An 18,500-nucleotide genomic window follows, 5' to 3' on the forward strand; every position below is an offset into this window, starting at 1 on the left:
TGGAAGGATATACTTGACATAGAGGGAGTGCAACGGAGGCTCACTAGACTAATACCAGGGATGGTGTGATTGTCTTTATGAGGAGAGATTGCAGGAACTGGGCCTGTATTCTCCAGAGTTTCAAAGAATGAGAGGTGATCTCATTGAAACTTACAAAGTTTTTACAGGGCGTGGCAGGGCCGATATAGATAGCATGTTTCTTCTGGCTGGTGAGTTTAGAATCAGGGGACATAGTCTCAGAATAAGGGGTTGGCCATTTAAGACTATGATAAGGAAGAATTTCTTCACTCAGAGGGTGGTGAATCTTTGGAATTCTCTACCTCAGAGGGATGTGGAAGCTCAATCATTGAGCATGTTCAAGACAGAAATCGATAGATATCTGGATACTAATGACATCAAGGGATATAGGGATAGTGCGACAAAGTGGTGTTAAGGTGGATGGTCGGTCATGATCTAATTGAATGGCGGAGCAGGCTCCACAGGCTGAATGGCCTACTCCTGCTCTTATATCCCCATGTCCCTAGGTTGGTCGGCAGCCTGAGATATCCGGGAATTACTGGGAACAGGGATCTGAACATCATGGGTGGCCCCTCAGGCTCTGTGGATAACAAAACCATTGGACATCCCTGGATTACAGTTTCGAGTTGTTTGGTAAATGAAGGGAGGGAAAGAACCACTTGATAATCAGCTCACCTTGATTGTATTGTCCCTCAGCCCACTGATAATTCTCCTGTCATCATACTGTAGGCAGTACACTCCTTTACTGGCCTCACTGTGACAGTGAATCCGCTGTAAACTGTGCTTCCCACAACGCCAGTTCCACTCAATTGTCTGTGCAGTAGCAAAACATTCAAGAATTAGATCTCTAGTCAGGTTTTCACCCTTTTCAATACAGTTACATTGCATAACTCAGGAAGAAAGAACATGCATTTATATCGCGACTTTCCGAATCTCAGGATGTCAGGAAGCACTTTTCCAGCCAATGAAGTACTTTTGAACTGTAGACACTGTTGTAAACAAGGGAAATGTGTTAGCCATTTCATGCACAGCAAGATCCCACAAACAGTCATGAAATGATGGTCATATAATCTGCCTTTTTGTGATCCTGGTTGAGGGAAAAATATTGGGGACAATGGGGATAACACCTCTGCTCTTCCTCAAAATGGGACCAGGGGATCTTTTACATCCATCTGAGAGGGCAGACGAGGCCTCGGTTCAATGTTGCACCAGGCAGCTCCACATCTGACAATGCAGCACTCCCCCAGCACTGACTAGATTTTGTGCTCAAGCTACTGGTGTATTTTTTAAAAGCACATTTCGAGAAGTCTCCCACAAATCCTCTTTGTTAGAAGGAGCCCAGATGTTAACGAGATACCAAATTTAACAAGGCATGCAAAACAAATTCTCAAACATGTTAAATGTTATTGAGTTACCATTGTCACCGTGCCCTACCTCTATGTCCTGTACAATCTTGGCATATAGGGCTCTGTAGAAGGAGTTGGGAGGGGTCCCACTATCTGAAGGTTTTAGCTTAAACAAATATTGACCCCTGAAAGAGAGATATGAACATGGAGATAAGTCAAGTGTCGCAGACTTGGTCATTTCACTTCTCCATTAAAACCCGGAATGACGATTGACACCACTGTGTTAGCCAATATGTTGCTGGCAGGTTGGGAATACAGCAAACAACAGTATTTTATGGCTAACAAAGTTTATTTACTCAACAACAGCAAAGCAAACAAAGTCTATTTACAGAGTCCATTTAAAAAAAGCATCTACGAACTACAGCAAACAGAACTCATGACTGAAACTACAGCAAAGTCTCCTGATAGAAGCAAGATTATTTTTCCAGCAAAATGCTGTGAGTGGAGGATATAAAATCAATCTAACAAGATGGAGTCTAACCACCATATTCAATGGCATAACCATTGTTAAATCCACACCATCAATATCCTGGGGATCATCATTGACCAGTACGGTAACTGGACCAGCCATATAAATACTGTGACTACAAGAGCAGGTCAGAGGCTGGGAATTCTGTGGTGAGTAACTCACCTCCTGACTACCCGAAGGCTGTCCACCATCTACAAGGCACAAGTCAGGGATGAGTGCAGCTCCAACAACACTCAGGAGGCTCAACACCATCCAGGACAAAGCAGCCCGCTTGATCAGCACCCTATCCACCACCTTAAACATTCACACCCCACACCACCAGCACACAGTAACAGCAGTATCTACCATTTACAAGAGGCACTGCAGCAACTGGCCAAAGCTCTTTCAACAGCATGCTTTCATTGTCATTAGGTCAAAATCTTAGTATTGCCTTCATAACAGCTCTGTAGGTGTACCTACACCACTTGAACTGCAGGAGTTCAAGAAGGTGGCTCACCACTGTTATAGTCCAGAAAGCCAGTTGGTGAAGGATGATACTGGAGTCAATTTTTACTCAGCCTAACATTTATTTACAGAATGAAACATTACATACATACACCTCCTAACTCAACCACAGCACAGTTTCAGTCAGTGCCTCTTCATAAGTGCTCAACTGAAACCTTAATTAATGCCCTCCATTTTCATATAATTAAATACAATTGATATACAAATAACAGCCACCCCTTTATCAACAGCAATTAGGGACAGAGAATAAATGCTGGCCTCACCAGTGGTGCCCACGTCCCACGAATAAAATATAAAAACAGCAGTATCCAGGCGTGATTGAAGTGAGAATTACCCAATCATCTCCAATCTAGCCGGTACTTGTACGGTCATCGTATGCAGCTCTTAAAAACCTTCCTTTGCTCACTTTGTTTGCTGATATAGCCAGAAATATTGTCCAGCCAATTACCACAGTTCATATAATTCACTTTGGGCTCAGATGACACCTTAACCCAATATGTTTTAATCTTAAATGTAGGCATCCCCTCCCTGTAAATACTGGCATAGTCAAGGACCCTGGGTAATTATGACACACTATGGGGACCACAAACCCCTCCATCCGACATAAATACAGACAGACTCTCGGGGTCTCCCTCTAAATACTGACAGACTCCCGGGGATCCCCTCTAAACACTGACACACTCCCCAGGGATCCCCTGTAAATACTGACACACTCCCGGAGACACCCTCTAAATACTGACACACTCCTGGAGACACCCTCTAAATACTGACACACTCCCGGGGACCCCCTGCAAATACTGACACACTCCTGGAGATACCCTCTAAATACTGACACACTCTCCAGAGACCCTTCTAAACACTGACACACTCCCCGGGGACCCCCTGTAAATACTGACACACTCCTGGGGACCCCCTGTAAATACTGACACTCCCGGGGATCCCTGTAAACATTGACACATTCCCCAGGGACCCCCTGTAAATACTGACGCACTCGAAGGGACCCCCTGTAAATACTGACACTCCCGGGGATCCCTGTAAACACTGACACATTCCCCAGGGACCCCCTGTAAATACTGACACACTCCTTGAGACACCCTGTAAATACTAACACATTCCTGGAGACACCCTGTAAATACTGACACACTCCCCAGGGACCCCCTGTAAATACTGACACACTCCTGGAGACCCCCTGTAAATACTGACACACTCCTGGAGACCCCCTGTAAATACTGACACACTCCCCAGGGACCCCCTGTAAATACTGACGCACTCGAAGGGACCCTTTCTAAATAGTGACACACTCACGGGGACCCCCTGTAAATACTGACACTCCCGGGGATCCCTGTAAACACTGACACATTCCCCAGGGACCCCCTGTAAATACTGACACACTCCTGGAGACCCCCTGTAAATACTGACACACTCCCCAGGGACCCCCTGTAAATACTGACGCACTCGAAGGGACCCTTTCTAAATAGTGACACACTCACGGGGACCCCCTGTAAATACTGACACTCCCGGGGATCCCTGTAAACACTGACACATTCCCCAGGGACCCCCTGTAAATACTGATGCACTCGAAGGGACCCCCTGTAAATACTGACACACTCCTTGAGACACCCTGTAAATATTAACACATTCCTGGAGACACCCTGTAAATACTGACACACTCCTTGAGACACCCTGTAAATACTAACACATTCCTGGAGACACCCTGTAAATACTGACACACTCCCCAGGGACCCCCTGTAAATACTGACACACTCCTGGAGACCCCCTGTAAATACTGACACACTCCCCAGAGACCCCCTGTAAATACTGACGCACTCGAAGGGACCCTTTCTAAATACTGACACACTCCCCAGGGACCCCTTGTAAATACTTACACACTCCCGGGGACCCCCTCTAAATACTGACACACTCCCGGGGACCCCCTCTAAGTACAGACACACTCCCCAGGGACCCCCTGTAAATACTGACACTCCCAGGGATCCCTGTAAACACTGACACAATCCTGGGGACCCCTGTAAATACTAACAAACTCCCGGGACCTCCTCTAAATACTCACACAGTCTCAGGGAAACCCCTGTAAGTACTGATATACTCCCCAGGAACTCCCTGTAAATACTGACAAACTCCCCATGAACTCCCTGTAAATACTAACCAACTACCTGGGGACCCCCTGTAAATACTGACACACTCCTGGGGACCCCTGTAAATACTCACACAGTCCCAGGGAACCCCCTGTAAGTACTGACAAATTCCCCAGGAACTCCCTGTAAATACCAACAAACTCCCGGGACCCCCTGTAAATACTGATACTCCCCAGGACTCCCTATAAATACTAACCAACTCCCTGGGGACCCCCTGTAAATACTGACACACTTCTGAGGCACTCTAGTTACTGATACACTCCTGGGGGGCAGCCTATCTTAAGTTCTGAAGGACAGTGTTTGTGACCCATAGCAAAGGAGGGGTTGTTGCAACATTTTATTAGCCAGCAGCACTAATGGAGCTTGTACTCCTACACAGACAATGGTCCCGGCATCTTTCTCAACATTTTCTTACCAGCCTCTCCGTTCCGCGATTCCTTTCCAGAGGGAATCCGTGCGGACCATGCGCTCAATTAGCTTCTTCCAGAGCATCCCGTTGCAGGTGACCCGGAGCCATTCTTTAGACACCTGCTCTGCTGCCCACAGAGACTGTGCGCCCAGGTACGACAGGATGTTCTCTGCGATGTGCTCCAGCCCCCTCGCTGCCAGCCGAAAGCAGGAAATGGGGAAATCAAATATTGCCTCTAATTACTTTCTGCCTCTCACCTCCTAGCCCCACCCTCGCCCGATTCCTCACCAGAGTCCCAAGTGCGGTGGTTCACTGCCCGAGGAGCCACTGTCCATATGTACACAGTGAGGGTATCGCAGGATGCCTGATTCTGCTCATGCACACTGTCTGCATGCATGGGATAATGACTAGGAGTGTGAGCCTGGACGCTTTTCTGCTTTCGAGCCCAGAGGAACATTGGAACAGGGAGGAGGCCATTTAGCCCCTCGAGCCTGTTCTGCCGCTCAATTAGATTATGGCTGATCAGAATCTTAACTCCATGTAGCCACCTTCGTTCCTTAACTCCTAATACATTTGCAGAGCAAAAATCTTGGTCCTAAAATTTTCAATTGATCCCCAGTTCTTCCAGATTTCCACTATCCTTTGTGTAAAGAAGAGCTTCCTGACATCAGCCTGATTGGTCTAGCTCTAATTTTAAGGTTACGTCCCCTTGTTCTGGACTCCCCCATAACAGAAAATAGTTTCTCTCTATCTACCCTATTGAATCCTTCAATCATCTTAAACACCTCAATGAGATCACCTCTTAATCTTCCAAACTTGAGAGAGTGCAGTGCTCTTTCATTACAATCAGTAGTGCAGTGATTATGTTCCTGGATTTGGAACCCAGAGGCGTGGATAATAGTCCAGTAGAATGGGAATTCAAATCCCACCGTGGAGTGTTTGAGAATTTGAATTCAGTTCTTAAAAAATCTGTAAATAAAAAGTCGGTAATGGAAAAAATGAACATGAAATTGTTGGATTGTCGTAAAAACCCAACTGGTTCACTCATGTCCTTTAGGGAAGGAAACCTGCTGTCATTACCCAGTCTGGGCCTATATGTGACACTAGTCTCACACCAATGTTTTTGACTCTCAACTGCCCTCTGAAATGGCCCAGCAAGTTGGTTTGGGGTGGAGGTGAAAGAGTTTGGGGCTTAGATGGCTGAAGGCTTTGCACCAATGGTGGGGGTGAAGGAATTGGGAGCTGGACAAGGGGCGAGAGTTGGTTGAGCGTAGAGTTTGCTGATCAGTACCTGGCTGATAAATGCTGCTGTACTCAGCTTCTCTGAAATCAGCACTGAGTCCCTGTACTCCCACCGTCCTCTTATTTACACATGGCAAACTTTGATGAGCTGTCTGTCAGCAGTTGTCCAGGGTGAATGTCTCCCTCTACACCTCCATACAAATCACTTGCAGCCAGGGTTATGCAGTTCCTCTAGTCAGCCAGTCTGACCTTGTCTCCAAGGGATGAGTTGGGTGTTCACTTTATTCTGCCCTTAAGTGCTGCGAAATGCTGATGACTCAAGGGACTGAGTTAAATTTGAAGAATTTGGACACAGCACTGAGATTCTCCCACTGCAGCTTTGATCGTGTAAGCACTGCTCCTACAGCAGCTAGGATGGAGTTGTTAAGATATTGTAAGGTGATGCTGTGGCCATTTACTGTACCACCCAACCTGGCCACATCTCAGAGTAAGTTCTTTCCCCATAGCTCTGTAAATTTATTCCCTCAAATATTTATCCAATTCCCTTTTCAAAACTACTGTTGAATCTGCTTCCACCACCTTTAAGGCAGTGAATTCCAGATCACAATAACTCGCTGCATAAAAAGTTTCCTCAAGTTGCCTTTGGTTCCTTTGCCGATTAACTTAAATCTGTTTTCTCTGGTTACCAATATTTCTGCCACTGGAAACTGTTTCTTCATACTTACTCTCTCAAAACTATTCATGTTTTGAACACCTCTATTAAATCTCTCCTTAACCTTTTCTGCTCGAAGGAGAACAATCCCAGCTTCTCCCAGTCTCTCCACATTAGCTGAAGTCCCTCATCCCTGGGACCATTCTAGTAAATCTCCTCCGCACCCTCTCCAAGGCCTTGACATCCTTCCTAAAGTGTGGTGCCCAGAATTAAACACAACACTCCAGCTGGGACCTAACCAATGCTTTACAAAGGTTTAATAGAACTTCCTTGCTATTGTATGCTATTCCTCTATTAACAAATCAAAGGATCACATGTGCTTACTAGAATTATTCAACATTTACTGCAGATAGAAAATCACAATCCAACACTCTCATGTGTGACACTTAATATGCGTGAAAATGAGAGCGTTGTGAGAGAGATGGAGTGAGAGTGAGTTTGTGAGAGTGAGAGAAAGAGAAAGTGAGAGAATAAGAGAGATAGAGTGGGAGTGAGAGCAGAAGAATGGGAGAGAGAAAAAAAAGAATGAGAATGAGAGTGTGTGAGAAAGAGAGGTGGAGTGAAAGAGCGCGAGTCAGAGAAAGCAAAATAAAGAGAGAGAAAGAAAAGAGATTTCCATCTGATTGGCGTGAGCTGAATTGGCGTCGTCACCCAACATGTGATCCAGTGTCTCTCCTTTACGCTAAAGCAGCTACCTTCCCAGCAATTGAATTAACTTATAAACTCCACAGAATTGATGCCAAAGAATGAGCATAAGCCACAAAGATGCTTGTTAAAGATCTGGTGCCTCACTAGCTAGATCTTCAACTATCTGCATCACTGAGGAGCCTCACGGGAGGCGTAAGTGAATAATTGAACTTACAAGATTTTACAGAACCCGTGACTTTTCATAAATTCATTTGATTCTGATTGTTAAATCACATTTCAGAAATTGCAGAGCTGAAATGAATAGTTATTCTGTAGACCAAGTGCTGGTTTGATAGAAACACTCCTGACCAGTCAGAAATAGCTCTTGCAGGGAGGGGTAGGGGAGAGCGTAGGCTGTCGTGTGACTACTTTGTAAAACAGAAGTACATGTGAGCAGAATGGACACAGTGCGTTCAGCCTCTCCCCACTACATACCCATCACAAATAGAAGAGCTGCTCTATTACTGAAGAGTCTGCATTCAGATGCAGGGCTCCACCGAATGGGACAGGGAGAGGGAGAAGCACATGGGTGGTGTCTCTGTCTGAACCCACTGACCTCACATGATTCCAATCACAAAGTCCAGACCCCAAATACGAAACCCAGCCACGATCTCCAGTCCCCAGCTATGAACCTCAGCAATGGACCCCAATCTCCTGAGATGAATCCCAGTCACCTGACTGCAAGGGAGGCTGATTGCCCATTCTATGACCCCAGGTTCCTCACTGAGAGTGACTTTGGCCCTGATTCAGGATATTCCCGCAGTAATATATGAAACTATATAACAGTATAGGAGCCGCATTGTAAGTTTTGATATTATTAGTCTGTAATACAGCACACACTCTGCATTGAAGCATGACTAAAAAAAAACAGACAGTAAACCTCTTGTACAACACAATAAAAAAAAACATGACTGATTTTCAAACACTGAAGACACAGGGGAATAGAGTGAGAGTGAGTGGGTCATACAACTCTGGCTGTATAGTGAGAGACAGTGAGAGACAAAGAGTATGAGAGAGAGAGACAAAGAAAAAGTGAGAAAAGAGAGTGAGTGAGAAGTGCATCTAACCCATGCTGTACCTGTCCTGGGAGTGTTTGATGGGGACAGTGTAGAGGGAGCTTTACTCTGTATCTAACCCCGTGCTGTACCTGTCCTGGGAGTGTTTGATAGGACAATGGGTGCCTCAACAATAGCAACAACAACTTGCATTTATATTGCACCTTTAATGCAGCAAAACATCCCAATGTGCTTCATAGAGGCATTATCAAACACTGAGTTACATAAGGAGTCACATTAGGACAGGTGACCAAAAACATGGTCAAAGAGTTAGAAACATAGGAAATAGGAGCAGGAGTAGGCCATTTGGCCCCTCGAGCCTGCTCTGCCATTCAACTAAATCATGGCTGATCTTCCTCAACATAATTTTCCCGCACTATCCCTGAATCCCTTGATGCCTTTAATATGTAGTAATCTATCGATCTCTGTCTTGAACATGCTCAATGATTGAACCTCCACAGTCCTTTGGGGTAGAGAATTCCAAAGATTCACCACCCTCTGAGTGAAGAAATTCCTCCTCATCTTGTCCGAAATGGCCTACCTCTTATTCTGAGGCTTTGTCCCCTGGTTCTAGACCCCCAGCCAGGGGAAATATCCTTGCTGCATCTACCCTGTCGAGCCTTGTAAGAATTCTGTATGCTTCAGTGAGGTGAGATATGTTTAAAGGAGCGACTTAAAGGAGGACAGAGAGTTGGAGAGGGGGAGAAGTTTATGGAGAGAATTCTTCAGGGCAAGGGCAGCTGAAGGCATGGCTGCCAATGGTGACGTGATTAAAACAGGTATGCACAAGAAGCCAGAAATGAAGGAGTGCAAAGATCTCAGAGGATTGTAACGCTGGTTGAGGTTACAGAGATCGGGAGGAGCGAGGCCATGGTGGGGTTTTAAAATGAAGGCATTTAAACTACTTTGGCAGGGGGATGGGATACAGAGTGGAGGTACAGTAGGGGGTGATGCACAGCCAAATGTAGAAGAGAAACTGAATCAGTCTGGAAGGCAGAGCAAATATAGACCTGTTAAGGCATAAGCGAATAATGCAAGGCTGGATTGTATCTATTTTAACGCAAGGAGTCCTACAAGTAAGGCAGATGAATTGAGGGCTTTCATTAACACATGGGAATATGATATTATTGCTATCACAGAGACATGGTTGAGGGAAGGGCAGGACTGGCAGCTCAATATTCCAGGGTATAGAATCTTCGGGCATGACGTGTGGGGGGTGGGGGGTGTAAAAGAGATGACATTGCACTGTTGATCAAGGAGTCAATTACTGCAGTAAGGAGGGATGATAGAATGTTCCTCAAATGAGGCCATATAGGTAGAACTTAAAAACAAAAAGGGGGCAATCACTTGGCTGGGAGTGTACTACAGGCCTCCAAATAGTCAGGGAGAGATAGAGGAGCAGATATGTAGGCAAATCTCAGACAGGTGTAAAAATAATAAGGTAATAATAGTAGGGAATTTCAACTTCCCCAATATCAACTGGGATCGTCTTAGTGCAAAAGGCTTAAAGGGAGCGGAATTCTTAAAATGCACACAGGAGAGCTTTTTGAGCCAGCACATAGAAAGTCCTACAAGAAAAGGGGCAGTACTGGACCTAATCCTAGGGAATGAGGCCGGACAAGTGGTAGAAGTGCCAGTGGGGAAGCATTTCGGGGATAGTGACCATAACTCTGTAAGATTTAAGGTAGTCATGGAAAAGGACAAAGAGGGACTGGAAATAAAGGTACTGACTTGGGGGAAGGCCGATTTCAACATGATAAAACAGGATCTGGCCAAAGTGGACTGGGAGCATCTACTTGCACGAAAGTCTACATCTGACCAGTGGGAGTCATTCAAAAAGGAAATAGTGAAGGTTCAGGACCATCATGTTCCCGTAAAGGTGAAGGGTAGGACCAACAAGTCCAGGGAACCCAGGATGTCAAGGGATATAGAGGATTGGATAAGGAAAAAAAAGGAGGCTTATGGGAGATTCAGAGCACTGAAAACAGTGGAGGCCCTAGAGGAGTATAGAAAGTGTGGGGGGGGGGTGGTATTTAAAAGAGTAATTAGGAGAGCAAAGAGGGGCATGAGAAAACACTGGCAGGCAAGATAAAGGAAAATCCCAAGGCGTTTTATAAGTATATTAAGGGCAAGAGAATAACCAGGGATCCATTAGGGACAAAAGTGGCAATCTGTGTGTGGAGCCGGAGGTCATAGGTGAGGTCTTTTAATTTTATTTAGAGATACAGCACTGAAACAGGCCCTTCGGCCCACCGAATCTGTGCTGACCAACAACCACCCATTTATACTAACCCTACAGTAATCCCATATTCCCTACCACCTACCTACACTAGGAGCAATTTACAATGGCCAATTTACCTATCACCTGCAAGTCTTTGGCAGTGGGAGGAAACCAGAGCACCCGGCGAAAACCCACACGGTCACAGGGAGAACTTGCAAACTCCGCACAGGCAGTACCCAGAATTGAACGCGGGTCCCTGGAGCTGTGAGGCTGCGGTGCTAACCACTGCGCCACTGTGCCGCCCATGATTGCTTTTCATCTGTGTTCACTATGGAGAAGGATGATGTAGGTGGAGAGATCAGGGAGGGGGATTGTGATATACTTGAACAAATTAGCATTGAAAGGGAGGAGGTATTAGCTGTTTTAGTGGGCTTAAAAGTGGATAAATCCCCTGGCCCAGATGAGATGTATCCCAGGCTGTTATGTGAGGCAAGGGAGGAGAAAGCAGGGGCTCTGACACAAATTTTCAAATCCTCTCTGGCCACAGGAGAGGTGCCAGAGGATTGGAGGACAGCGAATGTGGTACCAAATTTTCAAGAAGGGCAGCAGGGATAAACCAGGTAATTATAGGCCGGTGAGTCTAACATCAGTGGTCGGGAAACTATTGGAAAAAATTCTGAGTGACAGGATTAATCTCCACTTGGAGAGGCAGGGATTAATCAGAGATTGTCAGCATGGCTTTGTCAGGGGGAGATCATGTCGAACTAACTTGATTGAATTTTTCGAGGAGGTGACTAGATGTGTAGATGAGGGTAAAGCAGTTGATGTAATCGACATGGACTTCAGTAAGGCTTTTGATAAGGTCCCGCATGGGAGAATGGCTAAGAGGCAAGAGCCCATGGGATCCAGGGAAATTTGGCAAATTGGATCCAAAAATGGCTTAGTGGCAGGAGGCAGAGGGTGATGGTCGAGGGTAGCTTCTGCGAGTGGAAGCCTGTGACCAGTGGTGTACCGCAGGGGTCGGTGTTGGGACCCTTGCTGTTTGTAGTGTACATTAATGATTTAGACGTGAATACAGGAGGTATGATCAGTAAATTCGCAGATGACACGAAAATTGATGGTGTCGTAGTTAGTGAGGAGGAAAGCCTTAGATTACAAGACGATATAGATGGGGTGGTAAGATGGGCGGAGCTGTGGCAAATGGAATTTAATCCTGAGAAGTGTGAGGTGATGCACTTCGGGAGGACTAACAAAGCAAGGGAATATACAATGAGTGGTAGGACTTAGGAAGTACAGAGGGTCAGAAGGACCTTGGTGTACTTGTCCATAGATCAGTGAAGGCAGCAGCACAGGTAGTAAGATGTTTAGGAAGGCATATGGGATACTTGCCTCTATTAGCAGCGGCATAGAATATAAGAGCAGGGAAGTTATGATGGAACTGTATAAAACGCTAGTTCGGCCACAGCTGGAGTACTGTGTACAGTTCTGGTTGCCACACTATAGGAAGGATGTGATTGCACTGGAGAGGGTGAAGAGGAGATTCACCAGGATGTTGCCTGGGCTGGAGCATTTCAGCTATGAAGAGAGACTGGATAGGCTGGAGTTGTTTTCCTTAGAGCAGAGAAGGCTTAGGGGAGACCTGATTGAGGTATACAAAATTATGAGGGACATAGATAGGGTTGATAGGAAGAAACTTATTCCCTTAGCAGAGGTATCAATAACCAGGGGGCACAGATTTAAGGTAAGGGGAAGGAGGTTTAGAAGGGAATTGAGGAAATTTTTTTTCAGGCAGAGGGTGGTTAGAATCTGGAACACACTGCCTGAAGAGGCAGGAGGTGGGAGAGGCAGGAACCCTCACAACTTTTAAGAAGTATTTAGATGAGCACTTACAATGCCATAACATACAAGGCTACGGGCCAAGTGCTGGAAAATGGGATTAGGATAGGTGCTTGATGGCCGGCACTGACACGATGGGCGAAGGGCCTGTTTCTGTCCTGCATAACTCTATGCCTCTATAACCAGACCTGGAGCCAATGTAGATCAGTGAGAGCACGGGTGATGGGTGAATGGGACTTGATGCAGGTTAGGATATGGTGGGCAGAGTTTTGTATGAGCACAGGTTTACGGAGGGTAGAAGATGGGGATCCAGGCAGGAGTGCATTGGATAATCAAGCCTCGAGGTAACAAAGGCATCAATGAGGGTTTCAGCATCAGATGAGCTGAGGCAGGGTGAGAGATGGTCGATGTTACAGAGATAGAAGTAGATGGTTTTGGTGTTGGAGTGGACATGTAGTAGAAGCTCATCTCAGGATTAAATATTGTATCAAGATTGCCTGGTTCAGCCTGAGATAGTTGCCAGGGAGAGGAGTGGAGTCGGTGGCTAGGGAGTGGAGTTTGTGACAGGGACTGAAGACAATGATCTTCCCAATATTTAGTTGGGAGAAATTTATGCACATCCTATCTTGAATGTAGGACAAGTAATGTGACAGCTCAATGACAGTGGGGTGTCGAGAGAGGTGGTGAGGTGGAGCTGGGTGTCATCACCATACATTTGGAGGGGATGGGTGACTGATACATTTGAAGCTATCTGAGCTGTGAAGCAAACTGTAGTCCATTGCTTACTGACTGCTGTGTGTGTGTCTTTCCACAGCACATAGCTCTCTGAGGGCCTCTAATGGCAGAAATCTGGTACTTCAACAACAACTCCCATTTATCGAGCAACTTTAATGTCGTAATGTGCTTCACAGGAGTGTAATCAGAGCAAATTTGACAATGAGCCACATAGGACAGGTTTTAAAGAGTGTCTTATTGGAGCAGAGGAGAGGTGGAGAGGTAGGGTGGCGGAGAGGTTTAGGGAGGGAATTCTAGAGCTTAGGGTCCAGGCAGTTGAAGGCACAGCCGCTAATGATGGAGTGATTAAAATTGGGGATGCTCAGGTGGGCAGAAACACAGGAGCACTGAGATCTCGGGGGATTGTGCGGCTAGAGGAGATTTCAGAGATGGGGGGGGGGGGGGGGGGAGGTGGAGTTCAAGGAGAGATTTGAACACAAGGATGAAGATAGTTTAGACACTGGATAGCCTGCATGTTTCAAAGTCATAAATTACAGGGCCAATAAACCCTCAAAATGTCTTTTTGTTCCTTGATGAGTACAAAAGCACCGACCTGGCAGAGCTGTGACAAAATCTCTTTGCAGCATTGGTGTAAGGTAGCAGTTAACGTGTCCGTGTTGGTGATGACACATTCGGGAGATCAGAACCTGCACGAATTCCACCTGGTCAGATTCAGACCACTGCTCGAAATACTTCACGCATACCTCCTTTTCCTTCTCGTAATTGGCTGACAGCTTCCTTTGTTTTGGAACGGTTGTATTGGATGTACTGTTGGATAGTCCTGTCTGAAAGAAAGACATAACAAAAGCAATCACAGCAGCGAGAGAATTACACAGACTCAGTATGCTGTCAAATCAAAGGGTTGGATGGTTAAAATGATTTGTTTAACCATATGATGTCAGCTGTGGCTCAGTGGGTTGCACTCTCACCTCAGTCAGAAGGTCATGGGTTCAAGACTCACTCCAGAGACTTGAACACAAAATCGAGGTGGATACAGCTAGTGGGGTACTGAAGAAGTGCTGCATTGTCTGAGGTGCCATCTTTCAGATGAGACATTAAACTGGGGACCTGGCTGCTGTCTTAGGTGGATGTATTAGATCCCCTTGCACTATGTTTCCTCCCACATGCCAAAGACTTGCAGGTTGATAGGTAAATTGGCCATTATAAATTGCCCCTAGTATAGGTAGGTGGTAAGGGAATATAGGGACAGGTGGGGATGTGGTAGGAATATGGGATTAGTGTAGGATTAGTATAAATGGGTGGTTGATGGTCGGCACAGACTCGGTGGGCTGAAGGGCCTGTTTCAGTGCTGTATCTCTAAATAAAATAAATAAATAAATAAAAGCAGCGGAGCTTTCACAGGTGTCCTGGCCAATATTTAACCTTTAACCAACATCATTAGACAAATTACCTGGCCATTAACACACTGCTGTTTGTGGGAGCTTGCTGTGCATATACTGGCTGCTGTGTTTCCTACATTACAAAAATGACTACACTTCATTAAATACTTCATTGGCAGTGAAGCACTTTGGGACATCCCAAGGTTGTGAAAGGTGCTACAGAAATGTAAGTCTTTTTTAAACTTGTAAACATGGTGAAGCATCTTGCTGACACTTGTGACTTGTGCAATATACAATAACATCAATCAATCCTTCATTACACTTTCAAATTAACTAGAGGATGTTTCATGAGGAAGGAACAAAGTGTATTTATGTGTCCCAGTTAGTCATGACCGAGGGACTCTATCATGAGGAGACTCAACACATAACAATCTCAAAACTAGAGAGCTGTCACAAGTCAGGCTAGAATCCGAGCTCGTAAATCTGCAATGCTTTCAGATTCAGTCCTTTCTATATAAAGTCTGAAAGAGGAAAAAGATATTTGGACTTACATAGTGTCTCTCATGTGGAAACACAAACGAGCTTTAGACAATGACTTTTTTGGGGACTGTTCTTAATCAGGCAAAAGTGGTGGCCACTTAAAACCAGCAATGGTGCAAAAGTAGCAACAGGAACCAACAGTTAATGTGTCTCTGGTAGGGAGGAACTGGTTGAGGAACATTTAACCAGAACACCTCTATGGGATCTTTTAATATCCACCTGTAAGGTAGATATTACCTCAGTTGAGCACCACTTCTGACAGTGTAGCACTAGATATGTGCTCAGGTCCTGGCGCTTGAACCCACGTCCTCCTGACTCAGAGATGACAGTGCTATCAACATACTTAATCTGACACTATTTGATCTTCATCAGGCTATATAGGAACACAGCAACAGGAGGAGGCCATTCAGTTCCTCGAATCTTTTCAATCAATGAGATCATGGCCAATGTGCAACCTAACTCCCATACCCACCTTTGCCCCATATCCCTTGGGCGGCACAGTGGCGCAGCAGTTAGCACCGCAGCCTCACAGCTCCAGCGACCCGGGTTCAATTCTGGGTACTGCCTGTGTGGAGTTTGCAAGTTCTCCCTGTGACCGCGTGGGTTTCCGCCGGGTGCTTCGGTTTCCTCCCACAGCTAAAGACTTGCAGGTTGATAGGTAAATTGGCCATTGTAAATTTCCCCTAGTGTAGGTAGGTGGTAGGGAATATGGGATTAGTGTAGGATTAGTATAAATGGGTGGTTGATGGTCGGCACAGACTCGGTGGGCTGAAGGGCCTGTTTCAGTGCTGTATCTCTAAACTAAACCTTTGGTTAATGGAAATCTATAAATCCCACATTTAAAATTAACAATTGATCTAGCATCATTTGTCATTTGTGGAAGAGAATTCCAAACTTCTACCACCCTTTGTGTGTGGAAGTGTTTCCTAAATTCACTCCTGAAGTTTTAGGTTATACTTAATTTTTATGGGTGTTTAATTAAATTGAAACCCTCATCCCTACACCAACAGTTAATTACTGAGTGGATTCCCAAAATTCAGTATTTTGTGTGTAATCAGAATTCAGATTTTGAGAGTTAACTGGACAGGGCTAGAGAGTACAACATTTGATCATTTGCTGAAAGATGCATTGGGAGAGATGGATCATGATGGTATTGCAAGGTTCAAAAGTAAAATACTACAGGTGGTGGAAAACTGAAATAAAAACAAAAAATGCAGGAAATACTCAGCAGGTCAGGCAGCATCTGGGGAGGTGGTGGCCTAGTGGTAATGTCACTAAACTAGTAATCCAGAGCCCCTGCTAATGCTCTGGGGATATGGGTTTGAATCCCACCACAGCAGATGGTGAAATGTGTATTCAATTAATAAATCTAGAATTAAAAGCTAGTCTAATGGTGACCACAAAACCATTGTCAATTGATGTAAAAACCCATCTGGTTCACTAATGTCCTTTAGGGAAGGAAATCTGCCGTCCTTATCAGGTCAGCATGTGACCTCAGACCCACAGCAATATGGTTGACTCTTAAAATGCCCTCTGAAATGGCCTAGCAAGTCCCTCAGTTCAAGGGCAATTAAGGACGGGCAATAAATACTGGCCTAGCCAGTGATGCCCACATCCCACAAAAAACGAATTAAAGAAAAGAGGGTTAACTTTTCAGTTACATCAGAACGTGTCTCATGGCAATGCTTAGAATGGACGTCGGAGCTTATTTGGGGCCCATCGCCCCTTCACCTCTGGCCTTTGACATAATGGATCCTCTAATCACAGCCTGCGTGGCCAGGAGGTGTTGATGGGATCCCAAGAAAAGAGAAAGAAATATTTTGCATTTATATTGTGTTCTGATGCCACTGAAACACATAAACTGCTTCACATTAATTACATTTTGGAGTGCAGTGATTGTCGTTGCATGGTAGCCATTTTGTGCCCAGCAAGATCCCACAAACAGTACCTCAACTCTATTTACCTTCTTTTGTTCCATATCTCTTGCTACCCTCACTTCACAAAAGCCCATCAATCTTAATACTAAAAGTTCCAATTGACCCCCAGCATTCACAGCCTGTTGGGAGAGGGAATTCCAGATTTCCACTACCCTTTAAGTGAAAATGTACTTTCTGATTTTACTCCTGAATGATCTAACTCTAATTTTAAAGGTAATACCTTTTTATTCAGATTTCCACCAGCCCCCACCAAGAGGAAATAGTTCCTCTCCATCTGCCCTGTCAAATCACTTTATCATTTTAAACACCTCGATCAGATCATCCCTCAACCTGCTATACTCAATCTGAAGGAGTTATTGATTTGGAGTGACGTAATTAGGTTTATTATTCCTGCAGTAGGGAGAGGAGATGATCAGGGTTCCTGCTCTTGATCGCTGTCAAGTAACTCCCTGTAGGAAAGTGTGGACATCAGGTGAGGACAGGCTGTGATGCCTCCACTGCCAAATAGCATGTGGACACTTGCTGCCTAGGGTGACACATGACGAGTAGCTGCTTGGATAAGCTAACACAAAGCTTCTAGTACCTATGGAACCGCAACAGTTAGTGGCCCAGGCCAGTGCGGAGAAGGGAAGCAGTTAGAAATGGGGTGGAATTTGAGGGGGGCATAAAATGAAAAACCTTTCTTTTAAAACATGGCCATCATCAATCATACCGAACAGGAGGAGGCCATTCAGCCCTTTGTGCCTGTGCCAGCTCTTTGAAAGAGCTATTCAATTAGACCCATTCCTATTCTCTTACTCCATAGCCCTACAATTTTTTCTTTGCAAGTATTTATCCAATTCCCTTTTAAAAGTTACTATTGAATCTGCTTCCACTGCCTTTTCAGACAGCGCATTCCAAATCACAACAACTCACTGTGTAAAAAAGAATCTTATCTGCCCCTCTGTATATTTTGTCAATTACCCTAAATCTGTGTCCTCTGGTTACCAAGCCTCCTGCCAGTGCAAACAGTTTCTCCCTATCTAGTCTATCCAAACCCCTCATAATGGTACACACCCTCAATTATTAATGTTATTCCGTGTGACCAACCTCTTGAAGTCATTTCCTGTGGTAGCGTCTGAAAGATGGTGTCAATCAACCCAAGGAAAACATTGCAATGAATGTATATTTATTTATTCTATAAAAACTTTCATGATC

At 45.1% G+C, this 18,500-nt stretch overlaps 1 protein-coding gene across 1 annotated transcript in view; it reads right to left on the reverse strand.

The window, feature by feature from the left end:
• LOC137380812 (F-box/WD repeat-containing protein 1A-like) overlaps positions 1 to 18,500 on the reverse strand; it is a 224,887-nt gene that overhangs the window by 35,596 nt on the left and 170,791 nt on the right. The window contains exons 7-10 of the mRNA XM_068053192.1: positions 14,040 to 14,271; positions 4,966 to 5,152; positions 1,453 to 1,549; positions 694 to 831 (exon numbers count right to left, since the gene is read on the reverse strand). Coding sequence (XP_067909293.1) covers positions 694 to 831; positions 1,453 to 1,549; positions 4,966 to 5,152; positions 14,040 to 14,271 — 654 coding nt within the window. The remainder of the gene's footprint in view (positions 1 to 693; positions 832 to 1,452; positions 1,550 to 4,965; positions 5,153 to 14,039; positions 14,272 to 18,500) is intronic.

This window comes from Heterodontus francisci, chromosome 20 (assembly GCF_036365525.1).
Source record: "Heterodontus francisci isolate sHetFra1 chromosome 20, sHetFra1.hap1, whole genome shotgun sequence".
NCBI lineage: Eukaryota > Metazoa > Chordata > Chondrichthyes > Heterodontiformes > Heterodontidae > Heterodontus > Heterodontus francisci.